Source organism: Narcine bancroftii, chromosome 7, assembly GCF_036971445.1.
Source record: "Narcine bancroftii isolate sNarBan1 chromosome 7, sNarBan1.hap1, whole genome shotgun sequence".
In the NCBI taxonomy this organism is placed as follows: Eukaryota; Metazoa; Chordata; class Chondrichthyes; order Torpediniformes; family Narcinidae; genus Narcine; species Narcine bancroftii.
This window is the reverse complement of record NC_091475.1, coordinates 80,630,207-80,656,771: the sequence shown is the minus strand read 5'-3', so window position 1 is coordinate 80,656,771 and position 26,565 is coordinate 80,630,207. Positions and strand designations below refer to the sequence as shown.

The 26,565-nt window shown below is 41.1% G+C and overlaps 1 protein-coding gene across 13 annotated transcripts in view; it reads right to left on the bottom strand.

The window, feature by feature from the left end:
• The window catches only part of tmtc4 (transmembrane O-mannosyltransferase targeting cadherins 4), a 95,585-nt gene that overhangs the window by 28,595 nt on the left and 40,425 nt on the right, over positions 1-26,565 (bottom strand). For 10 of the 13 annotated variants that reach the window (XM_069890482.1, XM_069890490.1, XM_069890491.1 and 7 more), the window contains 5 exons: positions 20,995-21,082; positions 13,228-13,325; positions 13,005-13,094; positions 10,092-10,253; positions 387-589 (listed from right to left, as the gene is read on the bottom strand). In XM_069890482.1, coding sequence (XP_069746583.1) covers positions 387-589; positions 10,092-10,253; positions 13,005-13,094; positions 13,228-13,325; positions 20,995-21,082 — 641 coding nt within the window. The remainder of the gene's footprint in view (positions 1-386; positions 590-10,091; positions 10,254-13,004; positions 13,095-13,227; positions 13,326-20,994; positions 21,083-26,565) is intronic. The other 3 variants (XM_069890487.1, XM_069890494.1, XM_069890485.1) reach the window with 2 other exon arrangements.

Genomic DNA, 26,565 nt, shown 5'->3' with positions numbered 1-26,565 from the left:
TAGGAGCATGGGTAGGTGACCAGGCCTCTCACTTCACTTTGCTCATGGCAGATCTCCACTGGTCTCAACTACTCTTCTATGCCAGTTTCCCATCTCATAATTATCCACTTTAAAAAATGTACCTACTTCCATCTTAAATATTTCTACTAGTCTATTGAGAATTCCAAATTCAGCAACCTCAGTAAAAAAAGCCCCCTGTAACTTCTGTAAAAGTTAATATTTAACGTCCAGAACACAATGTAACTTCACAGATTTAGTACCCCGTACATTAGTGATCTACACACAAGTAAAGCTCTCTCCTTCAATAAGCTTCCAAAAGCATGCAAAGAAAATTACTTCCTATGCAACTAGTAATCGTGAAGGCTCAAAAAAAAAAGCAAATTTACCTTCTTTCCTCTGGGTTTTTGGAGAATAAACCTTGCCATGAGATTCCAATAAGGAAGAACCAAAGTGCGAAAAGAGCAAAAATTCTAAAGTCGTCAAATGATTTAATCAGAGGTAAACAGCCCATCGACCAATCAAAGCAGAGCCACCATGGACAAACGAGTAGCCATGCATTCAGAGAGTAATAGTAATTATAATTAATAGTCTGTTAAATAAAATAAACAAACCCAACATTAGTTTTTAAAATAGTGAACCATGCTGCTAAAATACTAGCATTTACTTCTTGAGAACTGGATACTAGAGACATTTATCTGCAGCAACACATAAGTCCTGGGTAGACCATACCTGGAGCACTGTGAGTGTATCTGGCATCACTCCTTAGGAAGGTTATGTCGGAGGAAGAGCTCTGTACATTCATCTCAATTGTACCTGGATTCCAAGGGTTAAATATCGAGGAGCATTTAGATGAACTGGGGATGCATTCCCTACAATTTAAGGGTATTGAATAATTTGAGTTGAGCAAGAAACTGTGCAGCGGGAGTCACATGATGGTGCAGTAACCGGTAGAATACCAGCCCTCTCCAGAAAAGAAGAAAAAAAGCTCAAGAAACACAAAACACAGCAAATAAAAGATAAAGGTGTGGAGAAAAGAAAGAAAATGGCACCCAAGAAAGAAAAACCAAAAACAACGGGAAAAAAAGAAGGAAAGATGCCGGAAGAGAAAGGAGAAGGCCTTACCTGGGTGAAGCAGCAGGGACCTGCTGTGGACAGAGGAGCCCACACCCCAAGGTTAGTGGAGACCCCGCAGGGTCGCGACCCCCCGACCGCGGGACTGCAAAAGTGGCACACTGAGCCAAACAGAGGTGCGCAATTACGCATGCGCAAGGAATCGCGCATGCGCACAAGAAGGAAAAGGAAAACACCGACGGGAGGGGGGCCCAGCTGTGGAGTGAACTCACACAGCGTGACCAGCTGAGAGATGCCCGACAGCAGGGCTCTCAGCTGGAAGAAGAGGAAAGCAAAGGGAAAGGGAATGATAAGAAAAGAAAACAGCAACAGGAATACCAACAGATAACTAGCCCAGAAGAAGAGGACCAACATCAAGAAGCCATGAAAAAAAACACCCAACAAACTGAGGGAAGCAGCTCAACAAGTAAGTCAGAAGAGACACAAATACAAGGAAGAGAAGGAGAAGGCACAAACCTAAGAGCAGACACAGAAGAAGAAGAACACCAAGCTCTGCATAGAGGAATAGAAGGTAAAATAGATGGACAGTACATAGATTAAAAACAATTTCAAGAACAAATGAAAGCATTAAAAGAATGGTTGACATTAGAATTTAGTGAAATGAAAAGTACAGAAGAAAAAGTGAGTAGAATAGAGCTGGTCATAACAGAAATAGGGAAAAGATTAGAAAATGTGGAAGAACGAGAAACGGCTGTTGAAATGGAAGTGAATGACTTAAGAAGAAAGTGACAAAAAAGTTAAAGAGTCACAGGAGTTGTTAGCTCAGAAAATTCATATAATGGAACACTATAGTAGGCAAAACAATATAGTGGGCCTAAAGGAAGATGAAGAAGGCAAAAATATGAAAGAATTTATAAAAGAATGGATCCCAAAGGTCCTGGGAATCCCAGAAATACAGGAAGGAATGGAAATAGAAAGGGCACACAGAACACTAGCCTCCGAAACCACAGTCACAACAAAACCAAGATCCGTTTTAGTAGAATTTCTGAGACACACGACAAGAGAAAATATATTGGAGAAGGTGATGAATAAAATAAGAGAAGACAAAAAACAATTGGAGAACAAGGGTCAAAAAAATTTTTTTAACCCAGACATAAGTTTTGAATTCCTAAAGAAGAGGAAGGAGTTTTACACAGCAAAATCGATCCTATGGAAAAAAGGATATCCAGCTGTGCTTAAAATAGTTACCCCGGGAGAGCAAAACAGACTGTTCTTGGATCCAAAAAAAAGCATGAGAATTTGCAGAACGCCTGCAAGATAGAAAGAGAGATGAAGAGATGTAAAAAGAACGAAGAACAATGACTAACTACATATAAAGATGTAAAAATAATGTATAAGTAAGAATGAAAGAAGGGAAAGAAAACCGAAGTAGGGGAAAAAAAGAGAAGAAAAGAGGGTGAGCTTTATTTTAATGTGAAGATAAAAGTTTTCTGGAGGGGGTTGGGTGGGAGAGAATAACAGTCACTGCAAAATCAGTTGATGCTTGCGAGCGGGTTTGCAATCTGAATGGAGAGGGGAGTTGTGGTTGCCCAGCAAGGGATAAGGGGCAACTCAGAGGGGGTGGGAAACACTTGGGGTTCAGGGAATTTTAGATGCGGGAGTGGTTGAAATATTTTATGTTTTAGAAGTGTTGTCATACATTGAGTTCAAAAAGGGAAAACTGAGATGAAAAGGGGAAAGGAGGTGGTGAGGAAGCGGAAATGAGGTGTAAAGAGAGTATGAGATGGCCATGTTGAACTATATGACTATAAATATTAATGGAATACATAACCAAATCAAAAGGAAGAGGCTATTAAATTTACTGAAAAAAGAAAAAAATAGATATAGGATTCGTGCAGGAAAAGCATCTAACTGAAGTGGAACATAATAAATTAAGGAGAGACTGGGTAGGGCACGTAACAGCAGCATCAAATAATACAAAACCCAGAGGTGTAGCTATATTAATCAATAAAAATGTACCAATCAAAATAGAGGAGGAAATAATAGATCCAGCAGGGAGGTATGTAATGATAAAGTGTCAGATATATTCAGAATTCTGGAATTTGGTCAATATATATGCACCTAATGAAGAGGATCAAAAATTTATGCAAGATATTTTTTTGAAGATTGTAGATATGCAGGGGAATATATTGATAGGAGGGGATTTCAACCTTAATTTGGATTCAAAGATGGATAAAACTGGACAAAAGACAAGCAGAAAGAACAAAGTAGCCAAATTTATGGTTAAATCAATGCAGGAAATGTAACTTTTGGATATATGGAGGAGGCAACACCCAAAGGAGAAGGAATACTCAAATTATTCAAGTGGACATAAAACATACTCAAGGATTGACCTGTTCCTGTTGTCAGCCCATCCAAGGGAGAATGAGGAAAACTGAATATAAAGCTAGATTGTTATCTGATCATTCACCCCTATTATTAGCAATAGAACTGGAGGACAAACATATAGTTGGAGATTAAACACCATGCTACTTAAAAGACAAGAATTTAGAGAATTTATTGAACGCCAAATTAAAATATACTTTGAAATAAATATGGAATCAGTGAAAGACAAATTTATACATATCACAGAGCACCTATGGCATAGGGATTACTTAAAGTAGGATGTGAGTGGAAAGAAAAAGGTTAAAAACCAATAGCCTACAGTATTGCAAGTCATTTTTTTCCACTAGGAATTCTATATTTATTATCTAGTCTATTGTCTCTTATAAATCTATAATAGTAAAATAATTGAATTAAGGCCAATTCTAGGAATCTTATTCACAAATTTAAGAGAAGGTTGGATGTGTACGTGGAGGAGAGGGGGTTGGAGGGTTACTGTCAGAGAGCGGGAAGTTTGAGCTAATGGAGTTGTTCTAGTGAACCGGTGCGGACTCGAAAGGTCAACCTGGCTGTTTCCGCTCTGTAAATGGTTATATGGTTATATTATGAGATGCAATGAAAGCCTTCATTAGAGGGCAGATAATAAGTTATTTAACTAAGATGAAACAGGACTACAATCAGGAAATAGAACAGTTGGAAAGGGAAATAGTAAGTACAGAAAAAGAACTAGCAACAAGAGAAGATACAACAAAAACAAGAGAATTGGCGGTCAAAAAAATAAAATACGAAACATTACAAACATATAAAGTGGAGAAGAACATAATGAAAATAAAGCAGAAGTATTACGAGCGAAGAGAAAAAATACTCAAAACAGAACAACTTAAAACAGAATAAGCTAAAAGAACTGTATTGGCATCAAGGAAAAAGGACAAACAAATTACATATAACCCAACAGAGATCAATGAAAATTTTAAGGAATTCTATGAACAATTATACCGACCTGAGAATGAAGGGAAAGAAGACAAAATAGATGAGTTTTTAGCTAAAATTGAATTACCAAAATTGCAAGAAGAGGAGTAAAACAAATTGATAAAACCAGTTGAAATAGAGGAAATACAGGATATATTAAAAAAGCTACCGAACAATAAAAGCCCTGGAGAGGATGGACTCCCAATAGAATTCTATAAACCATTTAAAGAGTTATTAATTCCTCCTCTCCTGGAAGTAATGAACCAGATAGAGAAACACAAATCTTGCCAGATTCATGTAAAACAGCAATAATTACAGTAATACCAAAGATGGGGAAAGATTCACTAACACCAACATTATATAGATCAATATCTCTACTTAATTCAGATTATAAGATAATAGCAAAACTATTAGCAAACAGATTGGCCGACTATATACCAAAAATAGTAAAACAAGATCAAACTGGATTTATTAAGAAAAGACGAACAACGGACAATGTCTGTAAGTTCATTAACTTAATTCATGCAGTGCAAGGAAATAAGATATTAACAGTGGCTGTTGCTTTAGATACAGAGAAAGCCTTTGATAGGGTAGAATGGAATTATTTATTCAAAGTATTACAGAGGTTCAACCACCAGAAAAATATATTAATTGGATTAAAGCATTATATAAGGGACCACTGACAAAGGTGACAGTAAATGGATATATATCGAACCATTTTAAATTAAGCAGGTCAACTAGGCAGGGATGACCATTCTCTCCCTCACTGTTTGCTTTAGCAATAGAGCCATTGGCAGAACTGATAAGACAGAAAATAAAATAAAAGGGATAAAAATAAAAGAGAAGGAATATAAAATCAGTTTATTTTCAGATGACATCATAGTATACTTAACTGAACGAGAAATATCAATAAAAGAACTACATAAGAAATTGAAGGAATATGCAGAAATATCAGGGTACAAGATCAACACAAATAAAAGTGAAATGATGTCAATGAATAATGCGGATTACACAGAGTTTAGAAAAGAATCACCATTTAAATGGCAAACACAAGCAATCCGATACCTAGATATTACATTAGATAATAATTTAGGCCATCTATACAAATTAAATTATCAGCCATTAATGAAGAAATTACAGGATGACTTAGAACATTGGAAAGAATTGCCACTAACACTGATAGGGAGGGTAAATTGCATTAAAATGAATATCTTTCCAAGGATACAATACCTATTTCAATCGTTACCAATTCCCTTAACAGAGAAATTCTTCAATGAACTAAAGAGAATAATAAGGAAATTCTTATGGAAAGGGGGGTGTGGGGGAAACCGAGGATATTTTTCTTTGGCTTGGCTTCGTGGACGAAGATTTATGGAGGGGGTAAAATGTCCACGTCAGCTGCAGGCTCGATTGTGGCTGACAAGTCCGATGCGGGACAGGCAGACACGGTTGCAGCGGTTGCAGGGGAAAATTGGTTGGTTGGGGTTGGGTGTTGGGTTTTTCCTCCTTTGCCTTTTGTCAGTGAGGTGGGCTCTGCGGACTTCTTCAAAGGAGGTTGCTGCTCGCCAAACTGTGAGGCGCCAAGATGCACGGTTTGAGGCGTTATCAGCCCACTGGCGGTGGTCAATGTGGCAGGCACCAAGAGATTTCTTTAGGCAGTCCTTGTACCTTTTCTTTGGTGCACCTCTGTCACGGTGGCCAGTGGAGAGCTCGCCATATAACACGATCTTGGGAAGGCGATGGTCCTCCATTCTGGAGACGTGACCCACCCAGCGCAGCTGGATCTTCAGCAGTGTGGACTCGATGCTGTCGGCCTCTGCCATCTCGAGTACTTCGATGTTAGGGATGAAGTTGCTCCAATGAATTTTGAGGATGGAGCAGAGACAACGCCGGTAGAGGACCCATGATTCGGAGAAGAACAGGAGTGTGGATATGACAACGGCTCTGTATACGCTAATCTTTGTGAGGTTTTTCAGTTGGTTGTTTTTCCAGACTCTTTTGTGTAGTCTTCCAAAGGCGCTATTTGCCTTGGAGAGTCTGTTGTCTATCTTGTTGTCGATCCTTGCATCTGATGAAATGGTGCAGCCGAGATAGGTAAACTGGTTGACCGTTTTGAGTTTTGTGTTCCCGATGGAGATGTGGGGGGGCTGGTAGTCATGGTGGGGAGCTGGCTGATGGAGGACCTCCGTTTTCTTCATGCTGACTTCCAGGCCAAACATTTTGGCAGTTTCCGCAAAACAGGACGTCAAGCGCTGAAGAGCTGGCTCTGAATGGGCAACTAAAGCAGCATCGTCTGCAAAGAGTAGTTCACGGACAAGTTTCTCTTGTGTCTTGGTGTGAGCTTGCAGGCACCTCAGATTGAAGAGACTGCCATCCGTGCGGTACCGGATGTAAACAGCGTCTTCATTGTTGGGGTCTTTCATGGCTTGGTTCAGCATCATGCTGAAGAAGATTGAAAAGAGGGTTGGTGCGAGAACACAGCCTTGCTTCACGCCATTGTTAATGGAGAAGGGTTCAGAGAGCTCATTGCTGTATCTGACCCGACCTTGTTGGTTTTCGTGCCGTTGGATAATCATGTTGAGGAACTTTGGGGGGCATCCAATGCGCTCTAGTATTTGCCAAAGCCCTTTCCTGCTCACGGTGTCGAAGGCTTTGGTGAGGTCAACAAAGGTGATGTAGAGTCCTTTGTTTTGTTCTCTGCACTTTTCTTGGAGCTGTCTGAGGGTGTGATGACATTGTTTAATGGTTTTATTGTATTGTATATGTTGAACATTTAATGGGTTTGGAGGGGGGTGGTAAGGAGGGAGGGAAGGTAGGGGGATAAAAGGGGAGAAAATGACACTGTGTATATTCAAGAGGGAAATGTGTGTGTGTATTTTGATTAATATGTGTTATATATAGAGAATTTAGGTTAAAATGACTTAAGTTAAAATGTGATGATTAATCATAAAAAGGGAAGCCAGAACGGACAGGGAACTTACTAGCAGCCAAGGACAAAAGGTTCAGCTGGATATGTTTTTTTAAACCTATCTTTTCATGGTCATAGTGAGAGACATGCAGGAGACAAAAGATTGATAAGAAGGGTGAGAAACAGAATTTAGTGTATGTAGAGTTCACAGCGTACGTAACGAACGTGATAATTAAAAATGCAGTTATACTTAGAATGCTTTTGTAATACTAACCAATTAAAACAGTATTAATAAGAAGGGGAAGGGCAAACAATAAGGGTATAAAAATCAATGCACTGTATGTATCGGGGCTTAACTGGTGAGAAGCCAGTTGAGTCCAACTCTGCAGACTTGTAAATAAAGCTTGTCGTGTCATCAGTTTTAAAGAGACTCATGTGTGAGAAGTTTTATTTCTGACAATATGGTTCATAGTGTGAAAAATTTTAAAAATTTTAAAAAAAAAACACGAAACTGCAGATGCTGGGGTTGAGTGCAATACACAAAAGTACACGAGAAACTCAGCAGGTCAGGCAGCATCCATAGGAAGTAAAAGTTACCAACATTTCAGGCCTGGGCCCTTTGTCAGTAATCTGCAAAAAACAGGTAGATGGCTGAATAAAAAGGTGGGGGAGAAGGAGAAGAGAGAGAAAGAGCAAACAACTAAGTGATAGGGAGAGAGGGCTAAGAAGGATAGCTCTGATCGGAGGAGGGGAAAGAGGCAGGAAGCTGGAAGGAGGCAGAGGGATAGGGAAAGAAAGAGACTGGGGGAATAAATGGAAATTGGAGATGTCAATGTTTATGCCGTTTGGTTGAATACTGTTGAGAATAATTTGATCAAAGTTTTGAGGATATTCACAATGATACATGGAAACAATTTTTGCTGGTTGGGGTAGTCCAATGCAAGTTGTCCCATCTTAAAATTAGAGACACACCTTGGGGGACAAGGTTGGGAGACTTTTCTCCACACAGAGACTGCTGGAGTTTTGGACTCTTTAGGTCATTGTTAGCACAAGACTGAGATTTTTGGCAATCAGTGGTTTTGTGGGATTTGGGAGAAAGGCAGGTGACCTAAACTGTCATTATTTGAGAAGGATGGGGGTATAAACATCTTGTAGGTGATAAAAAAAGGTGTAAACTCCAAGGTCACTGGCAATTCGGCTGCAGTGACCGATGGGGTCAATCCCTCCATGGTTATAACTTTGACATTGAGTTCATCTTGAGCAACTTTGGCAAGTGTTCTAACTTCTGGCATTACTGATTCAATACCCTGAATACTGACGCCAGCACAGGCTCAAATTTAATCCATCTCATAGCCTCATCATTTAACCCTTGGAGTCTAGGCAGCATTATGGTGAATACATGCTCCAGGAAGAGCACTCTAAAGAAACTGACTACATTTACCAATACTTCCAATAAAACCTGGTCAATTTCAAGTGTATGCAGAACCTCTAATACTAAATCAGAAGATAGGGATGACCGTGCACATGAAGTTTGTTCTCAGATTGATCATAATCTTATTGAATGGCTGAACTTGTTTTGACAGCTGAACAGTCCTATAAAAGTAACAGAAAATAACTTGAGAATTAATCATACAACAGAACAACAAGTTATATCACAAACTAAGTGATAGGTCACTGACTGACTGTTATGTAATCTGTACTGTTGCAAGAATCTTCAAGGAGTGAGAGATCCTGTGACTTTTGGGAGCAAAGAGAAAACATAGAACATAACAGCACAGTACAAGCCCTTCAGTCTCGATGTTGTGCCAACCTATATAGAATGGATATTGAGTTCTTCTGTTGTAGCAACCAATCATACAGCAATTGGAGGCCATTGAGCCCATCATTTGTATACTGGCATTTTAAAAGAATTCCCACATCTTTGTTCCTTTCTCAAATCTCTTTGAAAATGTCTCCTTTTTAAAATAGCTTTAAATCTCTTGAAAGCCATTCAATGCATCACCCTTTTAGGGAGTAGATTCCATATTCTAACAACTCAAAATGCAATAATAACATACCTTCATAGTACTTTTTATCAATTTTCCTGAAATTTGTGTTTCAAAATTATCAACTTTTCTGGTTAATGGAAGTATTTTCTTCATAGCTATTCTGTCAAAACTTTACACAATTAAATCCTCCTTCCAAAAGAACAGTACCTAGAAATGGACACAGAACTCTAGCTGAGCCCCAACCAATAATGCAGAATTTCCAATATTGGAATGGAGGAATGGAAATCGCAGAGCAAGGAATGAGTTTGTTATCATATACATAGTACAATTTACATATACACAAAAATTCTTGCTTGCTGCAGCTGAACAAAAACCAATATACTGAAATAAAAACTATAATATAGCCATAAAGAAAAAAATAAATGTTTTGAAAGAGTTTATAAATGAGATAGATAATATTCACAGTAATCCTTGTGCATAAAAAAAGTGACTTGCAATGGTGCAGATGATCCAGAATTAAGAACTTGCACTCATTAAAATTTATCAATCAGGATTAAATCTAGATAAAAATTTGAAATGGAAAGTAGGAGAAGGATACACTGATTTGAGGAGGATTGTGTTGAGCATAATATGTTGAAGACTTTAGGCTTCTTAACTGCATTGAGCAGGTCTTCACTACATTTTAAAAAATGGTGAAAATGTAAAGATCCTGCCACCTTTGGATTACAATAATGTGGAAGGCTTCATTTTCAAAAGGAGCGTCACAAGCTTACTCGCACAAGGGCACTGTCAGCAAACGACGCAGGGTTATCAACCTCAGTGAAGACTGGAGGGCCTGTGCCCATGATCCTCCAGCGACAGTACAACAGTGCGGTCCCACCAGACAACACCAGGAGAATCCGGGTAAAAAACCCTCTTCTCCACGTTAGATTCCTCTGTGAAGCAAATGAAAGAAAAAAACTGATGCAGACAAATATCAAATTGGTGCAGTTAGCACAACGCTATTACAGTGCCAGTGACCCTCATTTTGCCCATTGATCCTGCATTGAATGATGTGCCAGAGTGGCCCTGAAGCAGCCTCATGAGATGCCAGCCCAGAGCCACCCAGTGAGGTGATGGAGCAGCTCTCCAGTAGCATTCTACTCAGAGCCAATGCTACCATTAGGTGAACCAAACTTCAGAGAAGCCGCTGGCGACCCTCTGAACAATCACAGGTAAGACTGTATTTTGCCCTGAAGTGGCAGCAATATTTATGTTTGAATCCCACAAAGTCCAAGGGGAAAGATTATGTGCGTGGAGCGGGAAAAAACACCTGCGCCTAACTTGCCCAATGTTTATCTTCACCGGGAGACCCCTAGCGTTATCCGTGGCCTGCAATGGACTCTTGCAAAACAAAGGGAGAGTTGGTGTTTTCACTGAAGTAAGCGGGGAATTGCAGCAATGAGAATTCAAGAGGTCACCCTAATGTCTACCATGTGCATGTTCTGTTCCCCACAAGAGGCAGGCAGAGTTATTCTGGGATGAGAAGGGAAGTTCAGTTACAGGCTGCCCTTCTCCTCTCTTCAGTCAGGCTGGGTCGGCCTGGCCTTGGGTGTAGGAGAGGTGGCATTCAGTCACCACCAGTGCAATGGCAGCTATCAGCAATGTGTTTGCAGTTCTCCGAACAGCACGCTCCTGTTACCAGCTGTGGAGTGGCTGCACGTCAATATATTGTATATTCAACATGATGTTTTCTTGAACAAAGCAAATGAGTCTACACGCATGGCAGGTGCAGTGGCATTAAACAGAGGAGGTGTGAAGGAGGGAGAGAGCGAGGGAGACTGCTTCTCCCTGTTAAAAACCTTTCTCCCATCCCACTTCTAAACCTGTTACAATGAATCCACCTATGAGGAATGGTGCTGATTTAGGGATCTCTGACAAAGTGCCCAATACACATGCGGCCAATCTTCAAAACTACCCCAATTGTGCGTGAAAACCATCCAACTGTCAACTTTGTGTGTGTTTTTTTTTTAAAGTATGGGGGACGCAATTTCAGTGCTTGCCATAGGCGCTATTTTACCTAGGTACGCCACTGGCAATAGTACCAGGCAATATTCAAAAAGATAAAATCCACCTCTCACCCCCTGACATTCAAGGGATTATTATCACTGATTCCACTGCTATCTGCTATCAATGTTTTTGTTTTGGGGGTGGTGTGGGAGATTGTGGTTACTGTTGATCAGAAACCAAAATGGAGTAGCCATATACACAATGTGGATACATGAGCAGGTCAGAGGTGAGGAATCGTGCTGTAAGTAACTCACCTCCTAACTCCCCAAAGCCTGTTCACCATCGACAAGGCCCAAGTCAGGAGAGTGATGGAACACCCTCCAACTTGCATGGATATGTGCAAATTCAACAACACTCAGAGAGCATGACACCTCACAGGACACTGAGGTCGCTTATAGACAGCCTGTCCACAACCATTCACTCACTCCTCCATAGGTGTAAAGTAGCAGCAGTTTGTACCCTCTACTGGTTGCACTTCAGCAACTCACCAGGACTCCTTAGACCGCACCTTTCAAATTCACCACCTCTACCAACTGGAATGACAAAGCATGAGGACACCACCTCCTGGAAGTTTACCTCCAAAACACACACCATCCTGCTTTGGAAATGTATTGTCGTTCCTTCATTGTCACTGGGGCAAAATCATGGAATTCCTCCCTGACCACATTATGGATATACTTGCACCTCAAGGCTCGAGAAAGAGAGCTCACCACCACCTTCTCAAGGGCAATTAGGGATGGGCAATTAAGTACTGGCTCAGACTGAGAAACCAACATCTCTGGAATGAATGAAAAAAAATCTCCTTGCTGTAATGTGACCAGAACTGCTCCCAATGTGGCCAATCAAGGCTTTATACAGCTGCAATCTGAGTTACCACATCAGGCACAGATAAGTGAATTGACCATGTACCAGTCCCCTAGCTTTTTTCACTATTGAGTTTGGTCACATACTCCACGAGGCAAATATTTTGCACAAGAACTGTAGTTTAGTTGGCACCTTCTTCGTTCCTAAGTGAGAGAATTGTAAGTTCAAGACTCGCTGCATGGAAGCTCAAGGCCAACTCCCTAAATAAGTGTGGCACGTATTAAGTCAAGACCATGTCTATTCTCTTAAGCAGGGGAGCAATGAAGCTATTATTTTAATTTAAATTTAATGTTACAGCATTGTAGAAGGCACTTCCAGCCCATGTAACTCATGCCACCCAATTACACCCAATTGACCTATCAACACCAGACATGTTGGAGGGTGGGACCTGTTGTACCGTTTGGCCCATATTTATCCCTCAATCACAATAAAGACAGATTATCTGTTCATTTCCACATTGCTATATGTGAGAGGAGAGCTCGCTGAATGTGAACTGATGACAATATTTATCTGAACAGTAAGCACACTTTAAAAAGACCTACTAAGCATTAAAGCCTATTGGGATGTCATGAAGAGTCAAAATAGGGACTATAAATGGGAATAGTTCATAATTCTTTTACATATAGAACCGTAAAATATTACAACACAGAAACAGGCTCTTCGACCCATCTAGTCTATGCAGAACTATTATTCTGCCTTGTCCCATTAACTGCGCCCAGACCATAGCCCATCATACCCTTCCCATCCATGTACCAACTCCAATTTTTTCTTACCTCGCTTTTGTCTTTTCCAAAGAGAATCTCGCCCAGCTGCAGGATATCCATTTTGCAGACAACAAGTGCATCAAACACTATGTTCACACCCTATGAATGCAGATGAAAGAAGAGCACAAGTGAACATAAGGTTAGCCAAACCTGAACAACAACTCAAAGAGAAAGATATTACTAGGAAAAGCAGAATATCCTTTTCCAATGAAAAGCACCATGTTTGCCCCACCAGTACTGTGATTCCCTGCTCCTTGCAAAGCATTGCAACTGCACACAGCAATAGGCTGGCAAATATCCAGTGAAGGGAGAACTCAGTAGGCACATCATCTGGAATAAAATATCATTTAAAAATTAGTTTCATTCTGATTTCACAACCACTACAGCATCAAAACAAGATTACAATATGCATTTGTGACTACCCTATCTTACTCCCTGTTCCAATCCCATCTCTTTCAATAGCCAGATGGCCGTCAATTTCAGATGCTTGGGCCGAGCGCAGCACACAAAATGCTGGAGAGACTCAGCAGGTCCAAAGGAACAAAAGGCAGTTGGAATTTTAGGTGTGAGCCCTTCATCGGAACATCAAAAATCAACCAGATGCCTGAATAAAGAGGTGGGAGGGGTGAGGAAGGAGGAGGCGGCGGAGCACAGGTCAACAGGTAGGAGGTGGATACAAGTGGAGAGAGTGCAGTGTTGGATCTCCTATTAGGGAACAAGACAGGAGACAGAAGTATGTGTAAGGGAATATTTTGGGTCCAGTAATCACAATGCCATTACTTTCAAGTTAGTCATAGGTCTGCGCCTCGGGTTGAGATTCTAAATTGAAGAAAGGTCAAATATGAAGAAATGAGAAAGGATCAAGAATGCGTGGATTGGGATAAATTGTTTTCAGATAAGGTTGTCCGAGGTAAGTGGAGTACCTTCATGGGTAAAATTTTGGGAGCACATAGTTTGTATATTTCTAATAAGATCAAAAGCAAGATTAGAAGGCATAGGGAACCTTGGTTTCTGAGGGATGTTGGGAATCTAGTTCAGAAGAAGAGAGGGGTGTATAATTGGTATAGACAACGTGGAGCAAATGAGGTATATGAGGAGTATAAAAAATGCATGAAAAACCTCAAGAAAGAGATCATGAAGGCTAAAAGAAGACATGAGGTTGCTTTGGCAGTCAATGTGAAGGAAAGTCCTAAGAATTTCTACAGGTATATTAACAGCAAAAGGATAGTAAGGGACAAAATTGGTCCCCTTGAAGATCACAGTGGTTGGTTTTGTATGGAGCCAAAAGAGAGGGAAGAGGTCTTAAATGTTTTTTTTAAAAATATCAGTATTCACTCAGGAAAAGGGCACAGCATCATGGGAAGTAAAAAAAAAACAAGCAGTAAGGTCATGGAATCTATACAGATTAAGGAGGAGGAGGTGCTTGCTCTCTTAAAGCAAATAAGGGGGGATACACCCCAGGGCCTGACAAGATATTCTCTCGGACCTTGACGAAAGCCAGTGCAGAAATTTCAGGGGCACCAGCAGAAATACTTAAAATGTCCTTAGTTATGGATATGGTGCTGGAGGATTAGAGGGTAGCTCACAATGTTCCGTTGTTTAAAAAAGGCACCAAAAGTAACCCTGGAAATTATAGTCCAGTGAGCCTGATGTCAGTAGTAGGTAAACTATTGGAAAATGTTCTAAGAGATTCGATATACAATTACTTGGATAGCCATGGACTGAATAGGGATAGTCAACATGGCTTTGTGCATGGTAGGTTGTGTTTAACCAATCTTGTCGATGAGGTTACCAGGAAGGTTGATGAAGGTTGTGGATGTTGTCTACATAGATTTTAGTAAGGCGTTTGACATGGTCCCCCATGGGAGGTTAGTCAAGAAAGTTTAGAATCTAGGTATTCATGGTGAAGTAGTGAACTGGAATCAACAATAGCTGGACAGACCGAGTCACATGATGGAGTAGTGGCTGGTCGGGTGGAAACAGCCCTCTCCAGAGAAAAGAAAGAAAAACTGTGAAAAAGCAGAGCTCAATAAACATAAAATACAGGAAGAAAGATAAAGTTACAGAGAAGAGACAGAAGATGGCACCCAAAAGAGAAAAAGTAAGAATAACAGAGAAAAGGGAAGAAGGAAAATCACTGGAGAAGAAAGAAGAAGGCCTTACCTGGACTTTGGAGCAGAGAGCCACCATGGAGAGGAGTGGCCGATCTTCAATGTTGGTGAGCCCCCAGAGGAGTGGTGTCCTCCCGACAAGCGGACTTCAAAAATAGCTCTCAGAGCCAAGAAGAGTTGCGCATACGCAATGCGCAAGTAAAAGGACAGATTAATGCCGACGGGAGGGGGACTCACCTGAGGAGAGGCCAGCTGCAGAGCGGCCAGCTGAGATCAGGGCGCTTGGCTGGGGGAAGTAAACAAGAAAAGAAGAGTGGTGAGAAAGAGAATGAAGGACTGAAAGAGGGTGAGAGGCAATGGGGCGACAGACAGGGGGACGGAGACAGAGCAGTGGGTTGACCTGCAGCAGGAGGCCCAACAACAGGAGACACAGGAGCTGGAGGCCCAGCAAGGATACAGAAGAAGCTCACCAGAGAAGGATGAAGGTACAAAGATACAGAGAAGAGAAGATGACACAGACAGATACAGACACAGAAGAAGAGGAGGAAGAAGACCAAGAATTTCAAAGAAAGTAAAATAGAAGGAAAAAGTTTAGGTAAAGCCTTTTTCGAAGAACAAATGAGGTCATTAAAAGAATGGCTATCATTAGAATTTAGTTCAATCAAAAGAAAAATGAAAAGAGCTAAAGACAGAATGCAAAGCTTAGAGTTGGTCATGACTGAAATAGAGAAAAGAGTAGAAAATGTGGAGGAACGAGAAGCTGCTGTAGAAATGGAGATAAATGATTTAAGAGGGAAGTTAGAAGAGAGCGGAAAAAAAATTAAAGAGACACAAGATTTATTGTCACAAAAAATTGACATATTGGAAAACTACAGTAGGCGAAACAACATAAAATAGTGGGCCTGAAAGAAGGCAAAGAAGGGTCAGATATGAAGGAATTTATAAAAGGATGGATCCCGAAGGTGCTGGGAACGACAGATTCACATGAAGAAATAGAAATCGAAAGGGCACATAGAGCGCTAGTACCGAAACCGTCACCACATCAAAAATCGAGATCCATATTGGTAAAATTTCTAAAATATACGACAAGAGAAAAAAATCTGGAGAAGGCAAGAAAGAAGGTTAGAGAAGCCAATAAGCCGTTGGGACAAAAATAAGGGACAAAAAACCGGACATAAGCTTCAAACTTTTAAAGAAGAGGAAGGAATTCAACACGGCGAAAACAATGTTATGAATTCAACACGGCGAAAACAATGTTATGGAAGAAAGGGTATAACTTTATATTAAGACATCCAGCAGTACTCAAAGTATTCATTCCTGGGAAACGGAATAGACTGTTCTCAGACCCAAAGAAACCACAAGAATTTGCTGAACATTTGCAGAACAGGAGAAGAGAGGAGAAGTGACAAGAAGGAAGAAAATATACAAAAATATGTAAAAATATAAAGTAAAGATAATGTATATATAAAGATTTAAAGATGGATAAGAGAAGTGGAAGAAGGGAAAAAAAGAGAGAGCTTTGTTATATGTATAGGAAAATAGTGTTTTCTGGGGGGGGCTGGGGGGGAGAATAAGGGTCACTGCAAAATCGGTTGACGCTTGCAAGTAAGTTCGCAAACCAAATGGAAAGGGGAGTTGTGGTTGCCGTCAAGGGACAGGAGGCAATCCAAGGAGGGGAGGTTCATTTGGGGTTAAAGGGTTATTGCTTGTGGGGATTGTTGGGGAATTTCATGTCTTAAATGCATTGTCATATATTGAGATTAAAAAGGAAATCTTAAAAAACAGTAATGGAAAAAAGGGATGGAGGTGGTGAAGAGGTGGAAAAGAAGTGAAAATAAAGATACAAGATGGCCACGTTGGACCATATGACTATAAACGTTATTGGAATATATAACCACGTTTAAGTGTATCCCATTGGGGAAAAAAAAATCACATATAATTAAAAAAAAAGTTACAATGATTGAAAAAACCTGGGAACCATAAATGGAACAAAACAGAAAGAACAGGCCCAGGACCACCACCACCTAAAATGATAAGAAGATAAACATGATCAGATTTAATGTGAATAAGTAGATGATACATCTCTTTTGTTTGTATTCCTTTTGTATAAAGATATTGTTTTATTGTATTTTATATGTTCAATATTTACTGTTTTTGGAGAAGGGTGGGAAGGGAGGGATGGGGGGAAAAAAAGAGAAAATGTCACTGTGAATATTTAAAGAGATGCATCTGTAAATATATTGGTTGATATGTTTCATAGTGTGATAAATAAAGAATTACAAAAAAAAAAACAATAGCTGGACAGAAGAAGTCAGAGAGTAATGGTAGACGATTGCTTCTTAGACTGGAGGCCTGTGACTAGTGGTGTGCCTCAAGGTATCAGTGTTGGGACCATTGTTGTTTGTCATCTCTATTAATGATCTGGATGATAATGTGGTAAATTGGATCAGCATGTTTGCAGATGACTCTAAGAATGGAGATGTTGTGGACAGCTGGTCAAATGGGCTGAAAAATGACACGTGGAATTTAATGCAAACAAGTGTGAGGTGTTGCATTTTGGGAATAAACCAAGAAAGGACATATATGGTACCTATTAGGGCACTGCTGAGTGTGGTAGAACAGAGGGATCTGGGAATACAGATACATATTTATCTAAAAGTGGGATCACAGGTAAATAGGGTTGTAAAGAGAGATTTTGGCATATTGACCTTCATATTAAGTATTGAGTACAGAAGTTGGGATGTTATGTTAAAGTTAAAGTATAAGACATCAGTGAGGCCAGATTTGGAGTATTGTGTGCAGATTTGGTCACCTAACCACAGGAAAGATATCAATAAGATAGAAAGAGAGCAGAGAAGACTTACTAGGATGTTGCCCGGACTTTAGGAACTGAATTACAGGGAAAGGATATACAGGTTAGGACTTTATTCCCTAGAGTTTAGAAGAATGATTTGATGGAGGTATTTAAAATTATGAGGGAGGGAAAGAGAGTAAATGTCGATAGGCTTCTTCCATTGAGGGTAGGTGAGATACCAACCAGAGGACATGAGCTAAGAGTGAATGGGGAAAAATTTAGGAGGAACTTCTTCACAGAGTGGTGGGGTGTGGAACGAGCTTCCAGCTGAAGTGGTGAATGAGTGTTTAATTTTAATATTAAAGAGGAATTTGGATAGATACATGGTTGGGAGAGGTACGGAGGGCTATGGACTGGGTGCATGTCAGTGGGACGAGGCAAAAAGAAATGGTTTGGCACAGACTAGAAGGGGTGTAATGTTCTATGACCCCTGGCCTATTAGACTGCACTCCTCCCATTTTTCCTTTCTTACCTTTCATGAGGTCATGGATCCTTGGCTGTGTGGATAAAAAATTTGGCTTGCAGATAGAAAAGAGAGTAGTAGTAGAAGGAAAGTATTCTGCTTGGAGGTCAGTGACTAGTGGAGTGCACAAGGATCTGTTATGGGACCCCTGCTCTTTGTGATTTTTATAAATGTCCTGGATGAAGACATGGAAGGATGGGACAGTAAGATGGCAGATAATATGAGGATGGAGGAGTTGTGGATAGAGCTGAAGGTTGCCAAAGGTTACAAGAGGATGCAGAGTTGGGCGGAGAAGTGGCAGATGGAGTTCAATCCGGATAAGTGTGAGGTGATGCATTTTGGAAGGACAAACTGGAAGGCTGAGTACAGGATTAATGATTGGTTATTTAGGAGTGCAAACAAATAAGCTAGACCAGGGGTTTTCACCATTTTTACATGAACAAAGTTTAAAGTTCAGATTTATTGTCAGAGGACATAGATACCATCACATACAACCCTGAGATTCTTATTTTCTATGGGTGAGGCAGAATTATTGCTAGTGCAAAAAAAAAACTGGTCTCAACGTACACAAGTAAACAAACTGCAATACAGAGAGAAAAAATGAATAAAATGCAAAAATAGAGTCCTTAAATGAGTCTCTGATTAAGTTTGTCATTGAGGAGTCTGATTGTGAAGGGGGAGCAGCTGTTCCTGAACCTGGTGGTGCGAGTCTTGTGGCACCTAGACCTCTTTCCTGATAGTAGCAGCGAGAACAGAGTGCTGGATGATGTGGATTCTTGATGATTGCTGCTGCTGCTCTCTGACAGCAACATTCCCTATAGATGTTCTCAATGGTGGGAGGGTTTTGCCTGTGAGGTCCTGGGCTGTGCCATTACTTTTTGCAGGGCTTTATGCTTAGGGGTATTGGTGTCCCCATACCAGACAGTGATGCAGTTGGTCAGCACACTTTCCACCAGACATCTGTATGAATTTGCTAGGGCTTCCAATGTCATACCAAACCTCTGCAAACTCCTGAGGAAGTAGAGGCACTGACGTGCTTTCTTCATGATGCCATTTGTGTGTTGGGTCCAGGAAAGATCCTCTGAGATAGTGACTACCAAGAACTAAAATTTACTCTCCCTCTCCACCTCTGATTCCCCAATGATCACTGGATTATACACCTCTGGTCTTCACCTCCTGAAATCAATAATCAGCTCCTTAGTTTTGATGATACTGAGTACAAGGTTGTTGTTGGTGCACCATTTAGCCAAGTCTTCAATCTCCCTTCAGTATGGTGACTCATTACCCCTTTTTATACAACCCACTAGCATGGTATCATCAGCAAATTTGTAGATAATATTGTTACATTACTAAGGTATACAGTCATGGGTGTGTAACAAGTACAGCAGAGGGCTAAGAACATAGCCCTGTGGTGCTCCAGTACTGATGGAGATTGTGGAGGAGATGTTCTTACCAATTCTCACTGACTGTGGTCTGGAAGTGAGGAAATCCAGGATCCAATTACACAGTGGGACATTGAGTCCCAGGTCTTGGAGTTTGCTGATCAGTTTTGAGGGGATGATGGTGTTGAATGCTGAGTACCATATCCATCTGTTTCGCCACTTTCAGGGAATTGTGCATCTGTATTCTCAGATCCCACTGTTCTACCATACTCCTCAGTTCCTAACCATTTACCATGCATGTGCTACCCTTGTTTGTCCTTCCAAAATGCAACACTTCACAGTTGTCTGCATTAAATTCCATCTGCCATTTTTCAGCCCATTTTTCCAACTGTTCTAAATCCTTTGGTCGATAAAGAGCATCTTGTTGTATGCTTTTTTTGCTGTTCAGCTGTTCCAGGGCTTTCAGTAGAGTCAGTGAAATGGCATCTGCAGCAGACCTGTTGCTATATTAGGGGAATTGGAATGGATGCATGAAGCTGCTCAGACAGGAGGTGATATATTTCAATACCAATCTTTCAAAACACTTCATTACTGTGGATGTGAGTGCCACTGATTGATAGTCATTTAGACAGGTCACCACACTTCTTGGACACTGGTACGATTGATGCTTGTTTGAAATAGGTGGGTACGGAGTGAGATGTTGAAGATATCTGTGAATACATTGGCAAGTTTGTCGGCATAGATTTTTAATAAATGGTCGAATACTCTGTCTGGACCGGATGCTTTCCTCGGATTCATTCTCCTGAAGGCAGCTCATATGTCATCCTTAGATATGGACAGGAGAGGATTATCATGGAAAATGGGGGTGTGAAGTGGTGGTTCTTCCTTGTTCTTGTGGTAGAATTACTTACTTCTCATAATGTACCTATACCTAACCCATGGACCACCAGTGGGTTGAGGGGAGGGGGGTGGGCAGCAAGCTCAAGTCCCTTCTTAGACCACCACTGGTGGGACACTTTTTTTCCCCCAGAAGTTTTGTTTTTATTTTTTGTCATCAAATTTACAACCTTGTTTTGCCTGTTTATTGTATAGCAATATACTGTATTTCTTCACCCCATTACTGCCGACCACCAATAAGAAACTCATGGACCACTTGTTGAGACGTACTGTGCAGAACAATTATACTTACACTTTCTGAAGGCTTTACAATAGCTGATGAAGGACAATAAGAAGAACAGAGCACAGAGCAGGTCTGCTCTGCCAACAATCCCAGCAACCTTGAAGAAGACACAAATCAAAAAAGATGAATGAGTCCCCCTCTTTACGAAGTAAGTAAATCAGTGCTGTGTGCGCCATCTCACCCAGCCTTCCATCCTCCACTCTGTGCAACCTTCAACACATCACAAGGTTTGCCACCTATTTGCTAACTCCCACCATGCACCCCTCACATGTTCTTTGACCTTCACCGGTTCCCCGCAGAGCAACATCTCCAGTTTAAAATTCTCTCAATACTGCATTTTAATCCCTCCTCCATGCTTGGCCCCTCCTGATCTTGGATATCTCCCTCCAGCCAATCATATCCCCATGTAAGCTGAAAGCACATTGGAGACTCCAGATCCAGGAATCTGGTGCAAAAAAAAAGTCTTCAGGATGAACTCAGCGAGTTGAGCAGCATCAGTGGGAGAAAAAGAATGAAGGGTTCTGACCTGAAATGTTGACCATTTTGTTTCTCAGTGGGGAAAAAAAGTGCTGGAGAAACTCAACAGGTCACGCAGCATCTAAAGACAGTAAAGGGTCTCCAACATTTCAGGCCTGAGCCCTTCATCATAGAACATTATAGCACAGAAACAGGCTTTGCAGCTCTTCTAATCTGTGCCGAACCATTTTTTTTTGGTCGAGTCCAGTGGCTTTCAACCTTTCTTTCCACTCACATCCCACTTTAAGTAATCCCTATGCCATTGATGCTCTGTGATTAGTAAGGGAATGCTTAAGGTGGTATGTGAGTGGGAAGAAAGGTTGAAAGCCTTTGGGTCCACTGCTCTGGACCCAATTGTTACTGAAATATTTTGCTTGAGAAAAATTGTCATTGGCCCATTTCCTTTGGAGTTATGAAACCGTGCACATAACAAGTCAATTAGGGACAATTAAAACAGTGGTTTTCAAACTTTTTCTTTCCATTCACATGCCACTTTTAGCAATCCCTTACTAATCACAGAGCACCTATGACATAGGGAATACTTAAAGTGGTATGTGAGTGGAAAGAAAAAGGATGAGAACCATTGGTCTAGTCCCATTAACCTGCACCAAGTCCATATCTCTTTCTTAAATATTTTTCTTAAATATTAAATTTGAGCCAGCATTCACCATTCAGCTGGCAGCTTGATCCACTCTCCCACCACTCTCTGTGTGAAGAAGTTTCCCCTCATGTTTCCTCTAAATTTTTCTCCTTTCACCTTTAACCCATGTCCTCTGGTTTGTATTTCACCTATCCTCAGTGGATAAAGCCTACCTATATTTACTCTATCTATCCCCCTCATAATTTCAAGTACCTCCATGAAATTTCTCCTCATTCTTCTGCACTGCAGGGAATAAAGTCCTAACCTGTTTAACCTTTCCCTGTAACTCAGTTCCTGAAGTCCAGGCAACATCCTAGTAAATCTATTCTGCACTCTTTTTATCGTATTGATATCTTTCCTGTAGTAAGGTGACCAAAAATTACACACAATACTCCAAATGTGGCCTCACCATTATCTTATACAACTTTACCATAATATCCCAACTCCTCTACTGAACACTTTGATTCATGAAGGCTAATATGCCAAAAGCTCTCTTTATAACCATATAACCATTTACAGAGCGGAAACAGGCCATGTTGGCCTTTCGAGTACCATATCCACCTGTTTCGCCACTTTCAGGGAATTGTGCATCTTTATTCTCAGATCCCACTGTTCTACCATACTCCTCAGTTCCCGACCATTTACCATGTATGTGCTCCTTCCAAAATGCAACACTTCACAGTTGTCTGGATTAAATTCCATCTGCCATTTTTCAGCCCATTTTTCCAACTGTTCTAAATCCTTCTGCAAGCTTTGAAAAGCTTCTTTGCTATCCACAATGCCCCCAACCTTAGTGTCATCAGCAAACCTGCTGATCCAATTTACCACATTATCATCCAGATCACTAATATAGACAATAAACAACAATGGTCCCAGCACCAACCGATCCCTGAGGCACACCACTAGACATAGGCTTCCAGTCAATGGCTTTGCCCATCCAGCCACTGTTGAATCCAGTTCACTATTTCACCATGACTAACTAACCTCCCATGTGTGGAGATTGTCAAAGGCCTTACTAAAGTCCATGTAGAAAACATACACAGCTTTTCCTTCATCAACCTTCCTGGTAAGCTACTCGAAAAAGTCTACAAGATTGGTTAAACATGACCTACTGTGCACAAAGCCAGGCTGACTACCTTTAATCAGTCCTTGGTTATCCAAATAATTGTATATCTGATCTCTTAGAACACCTTTGAATAACTTATCTACTACTGACATCAGGCTCACCGGCCTATAATTTCCAGGGTTACTTTTGGAGTTTTTCTAAACAATGGAACGTGATCTAACTTCCATTCCTCCAGCACCATACCTGTGGCTAAGGACATTTTAAATATTTCTGCCAGAGCCCCTGAAATTTCTACACTAGCTTCCCTTAATATTCGAGGGAATATCTTATCAGGTCCTGGGGATTTATCCACCCTTACTTGCTTTAAGACAGAAGCACTTCCTCCTTTTTAATCTGTATAGGTTCCATGACCTCACTGTTTGTTTCCCTTACTTCCCACTTCCTGTGTAAATACTGATGAACAAAAAGTATTTAAAACCTCTCCCATCTCTTTTGGCTCCAAGAGAACCAATTTTGTCCCTTACTATCCTTTTGCTCTTCATAGAAACCCTTAGGATTTTCCTTCACGTTGCCTGCCAAAGCAACCTTATGTCTTCTTTTAGGGTTCCTGATTTCTTTCTGAAGGTTTTTCTTGCATTTCTTATTCTCCTCAAGTACCTCATTTGCTGCACCTTGCCTATACCTGCTATACACCTCTCTCTTCTTTTGAACCTGATCCCCAATATCCCTCGAAAACCAAGATTCCCTAACCCTTTCTTTGATCCTGACAGGAACATACAATCTCTGTACTCTTAAAATTTCACCTTTGAAGGTCTTCCACTTACTTCGCACATCCTTGCCCAAAAATAACATCCCAACCCACACATTCTAGATTCTTTCCCATTTCCTCAAAATTGGCCTTTCTCCAATTTAGAATCTCAACCCGAGGCCAAGACCTATCCTTCTCCATAATTAACTGAAACTTTAACTTGAACAAGACATGAGTCAAAAAGCAGGCAGGTGCCTGAATAAAAAGAGGCACAGGCTAATAGGTAAGTGGTCAGAGGTGGATATGAGTGGAAGGGTAGAAAAGAAACGTTCTGAGAAGTGATAGGAGGAGGGAAGTCACTCTCTGAATGGAGAGGAAAGGGAAGAAGGTGGAGCTGGAGGAAAGAAGACAGAGGGATAGGGAAAGAGAGAAACTGGGGATGGGGAAGTGTTTTTGGAAGATGTAGACGTTGATTTTAATGCCAGCCTGTTGGAGAGTGCCCAGGCAGAATATCAAGTATTGTTTCTGCAATTTGCAGGTACCCTCAGTGTGGTAGTGCACAAGGCCATGAATGGATATATCAGTGTGGGACTGGTGTGTGGAATTAAAATGGTTGGCCCCCCTATCATGTCCCTGTAATTGAAGAAGACAGAGAAAAGTTTCAGAACAAAGTGATCTCCCAGCCTGCATCCAGTCTCTCTGATGTAGAGCAGGGGCCACAATGGGAGCACAGGATGCAGTAGATTTTCTCTCTCTGATTTTGAAAGGCATGGTGAGTTCCTCCAGTAGATTATTTTATTTTAAATCCTTGTAGCTGTACAAGGGGGGAGTGGGCAGAACCAGCACCAACAGCTCTAAACTCGATAGATAGACACAATAGGCTCCTATCTACTGGCAACTAGCCACTACAGCCACGAGGCATAGTGACTCAGCATCACCTGTAGGTCTATGGAGAAGCTCTGGCCTACTCAACGTGAATGTCATGAGGTAGTACTTACTCATGATGCCAGGTCATCTGTTGTTTGTCTATATCAAGCCTGTCAGCACATCAATAAATGCTTTTGCTCTTCTCTGGTTCAAACCTGAGGTGTGATCTCATTATTTATCCTACTCAATATGATGGTATAGGTCCATAACTTATATCAGCCACATTGGTGACCCCGACAAGGGTCTAACCATAGTAAGAACTCTGCAAGCCTGAGCAACAACTGCAAACTTTCGTAAATAGTTCACTTGTGGACAACAAACTTTCTCTTCACAAGCCTAAGCAACAACTGCAACATTTCTGCAAAACACAGCTTGCTTGCCACAAACTGGTGAACTGTAGATTTTACGAACAACTTCAGCAGGTCATCAACAAAGACATCAATCGGTGTATTCCCAGGGTAAGGGGAAAGCACCCAACTTTGCATTGTTGTAGAATAAATGTTCTTTGTTCAAAAAAAAAACACAAAGACATCAATCAAGCAAGAGGACAGAGCTTCCCTACACGGTTGACTGAACATACAGCAGGTTTAGAAAGACAAAACTATATGACCTAAACTGTTGTTTTCTCCTCACAAACTGAGAAACCAGCCGCAACAACTTGGGGAAACTGTTTGTATACATCAAAAGCTGCGTGTAAATGCTCGACAAAGCACAACACGGTAGCCACAGTTTTGCAAAGTGATTCCACTCCCCGTTCTCCAGTATCTGAAGGGGTCATAAATCAGCAAGGTCTGCAGTCATCAACACAGGCTTTTCAAACTTGCCTCTTCAGACCTTGAGTCATTTGTATCTCAGTAGCTGTGACTGGAGGGAGCTCCCCCTCCCACCCATGTTTCAACCAGTTACTACCACAGGGAAAACTACTCAACCCCTATCGAAGAGAAGAAGCCCTCATTTCGAGGGACAACTATTAACTCCTCTGAGAGAAGATCATGTGTCCCGGAAGGCAGACAGCTAACCCCACCCCCCATGGAAGAATCGACCAGGTATTGACCTGTGAAATTAAGCATTCTTTAAAAAGCCGCCTGTCTGAGACCTCGAACTGCAGGCAAAACTCATTGCAACAGGGTTTGGTCTCCTGCTCAACATAGCATTACCTACACGCCAGGCGGACAGCCAGAAGATTTTTCGCGGCTCTGGCAGTCGCTCGGCAGAGCGCCACCTGCCAGCTCCTGTATGACACTACAGAATTTGAGCAGCAACGGACAATCACTCTGCAGAGCGCCACCTACCAGCTCCTGTGTGACATTGCAGGTTTCAGCTGCAACTAGACTTTCTAAACTTAACTCTTTCCTAGTAGACTTTGGAATTGCCTCAATAGACTCTCACATTTACCAACAACCTGTTTACAGAATTGGCTTTTAGTTTCAAATAATGTTCTGAGTTTCTCATGTGCCTTAACTGTAATTGTCTGTAACCAACGTTGACTTTTCACAACAGTCTTTGATTACCTTTTGCAGATCTTCATGTGTCTCATATGATTCCTATTTATTCGTGTTGTCAACGATTGTTTTTTGGCTTACTAATTGATAGTACACTTTCTTCACCAGCAGCTTTTGTACACATTGCACCAGTACCCTGCGTGATTTTACGCAGTACATGATGCACCGGCTCAGCACCATG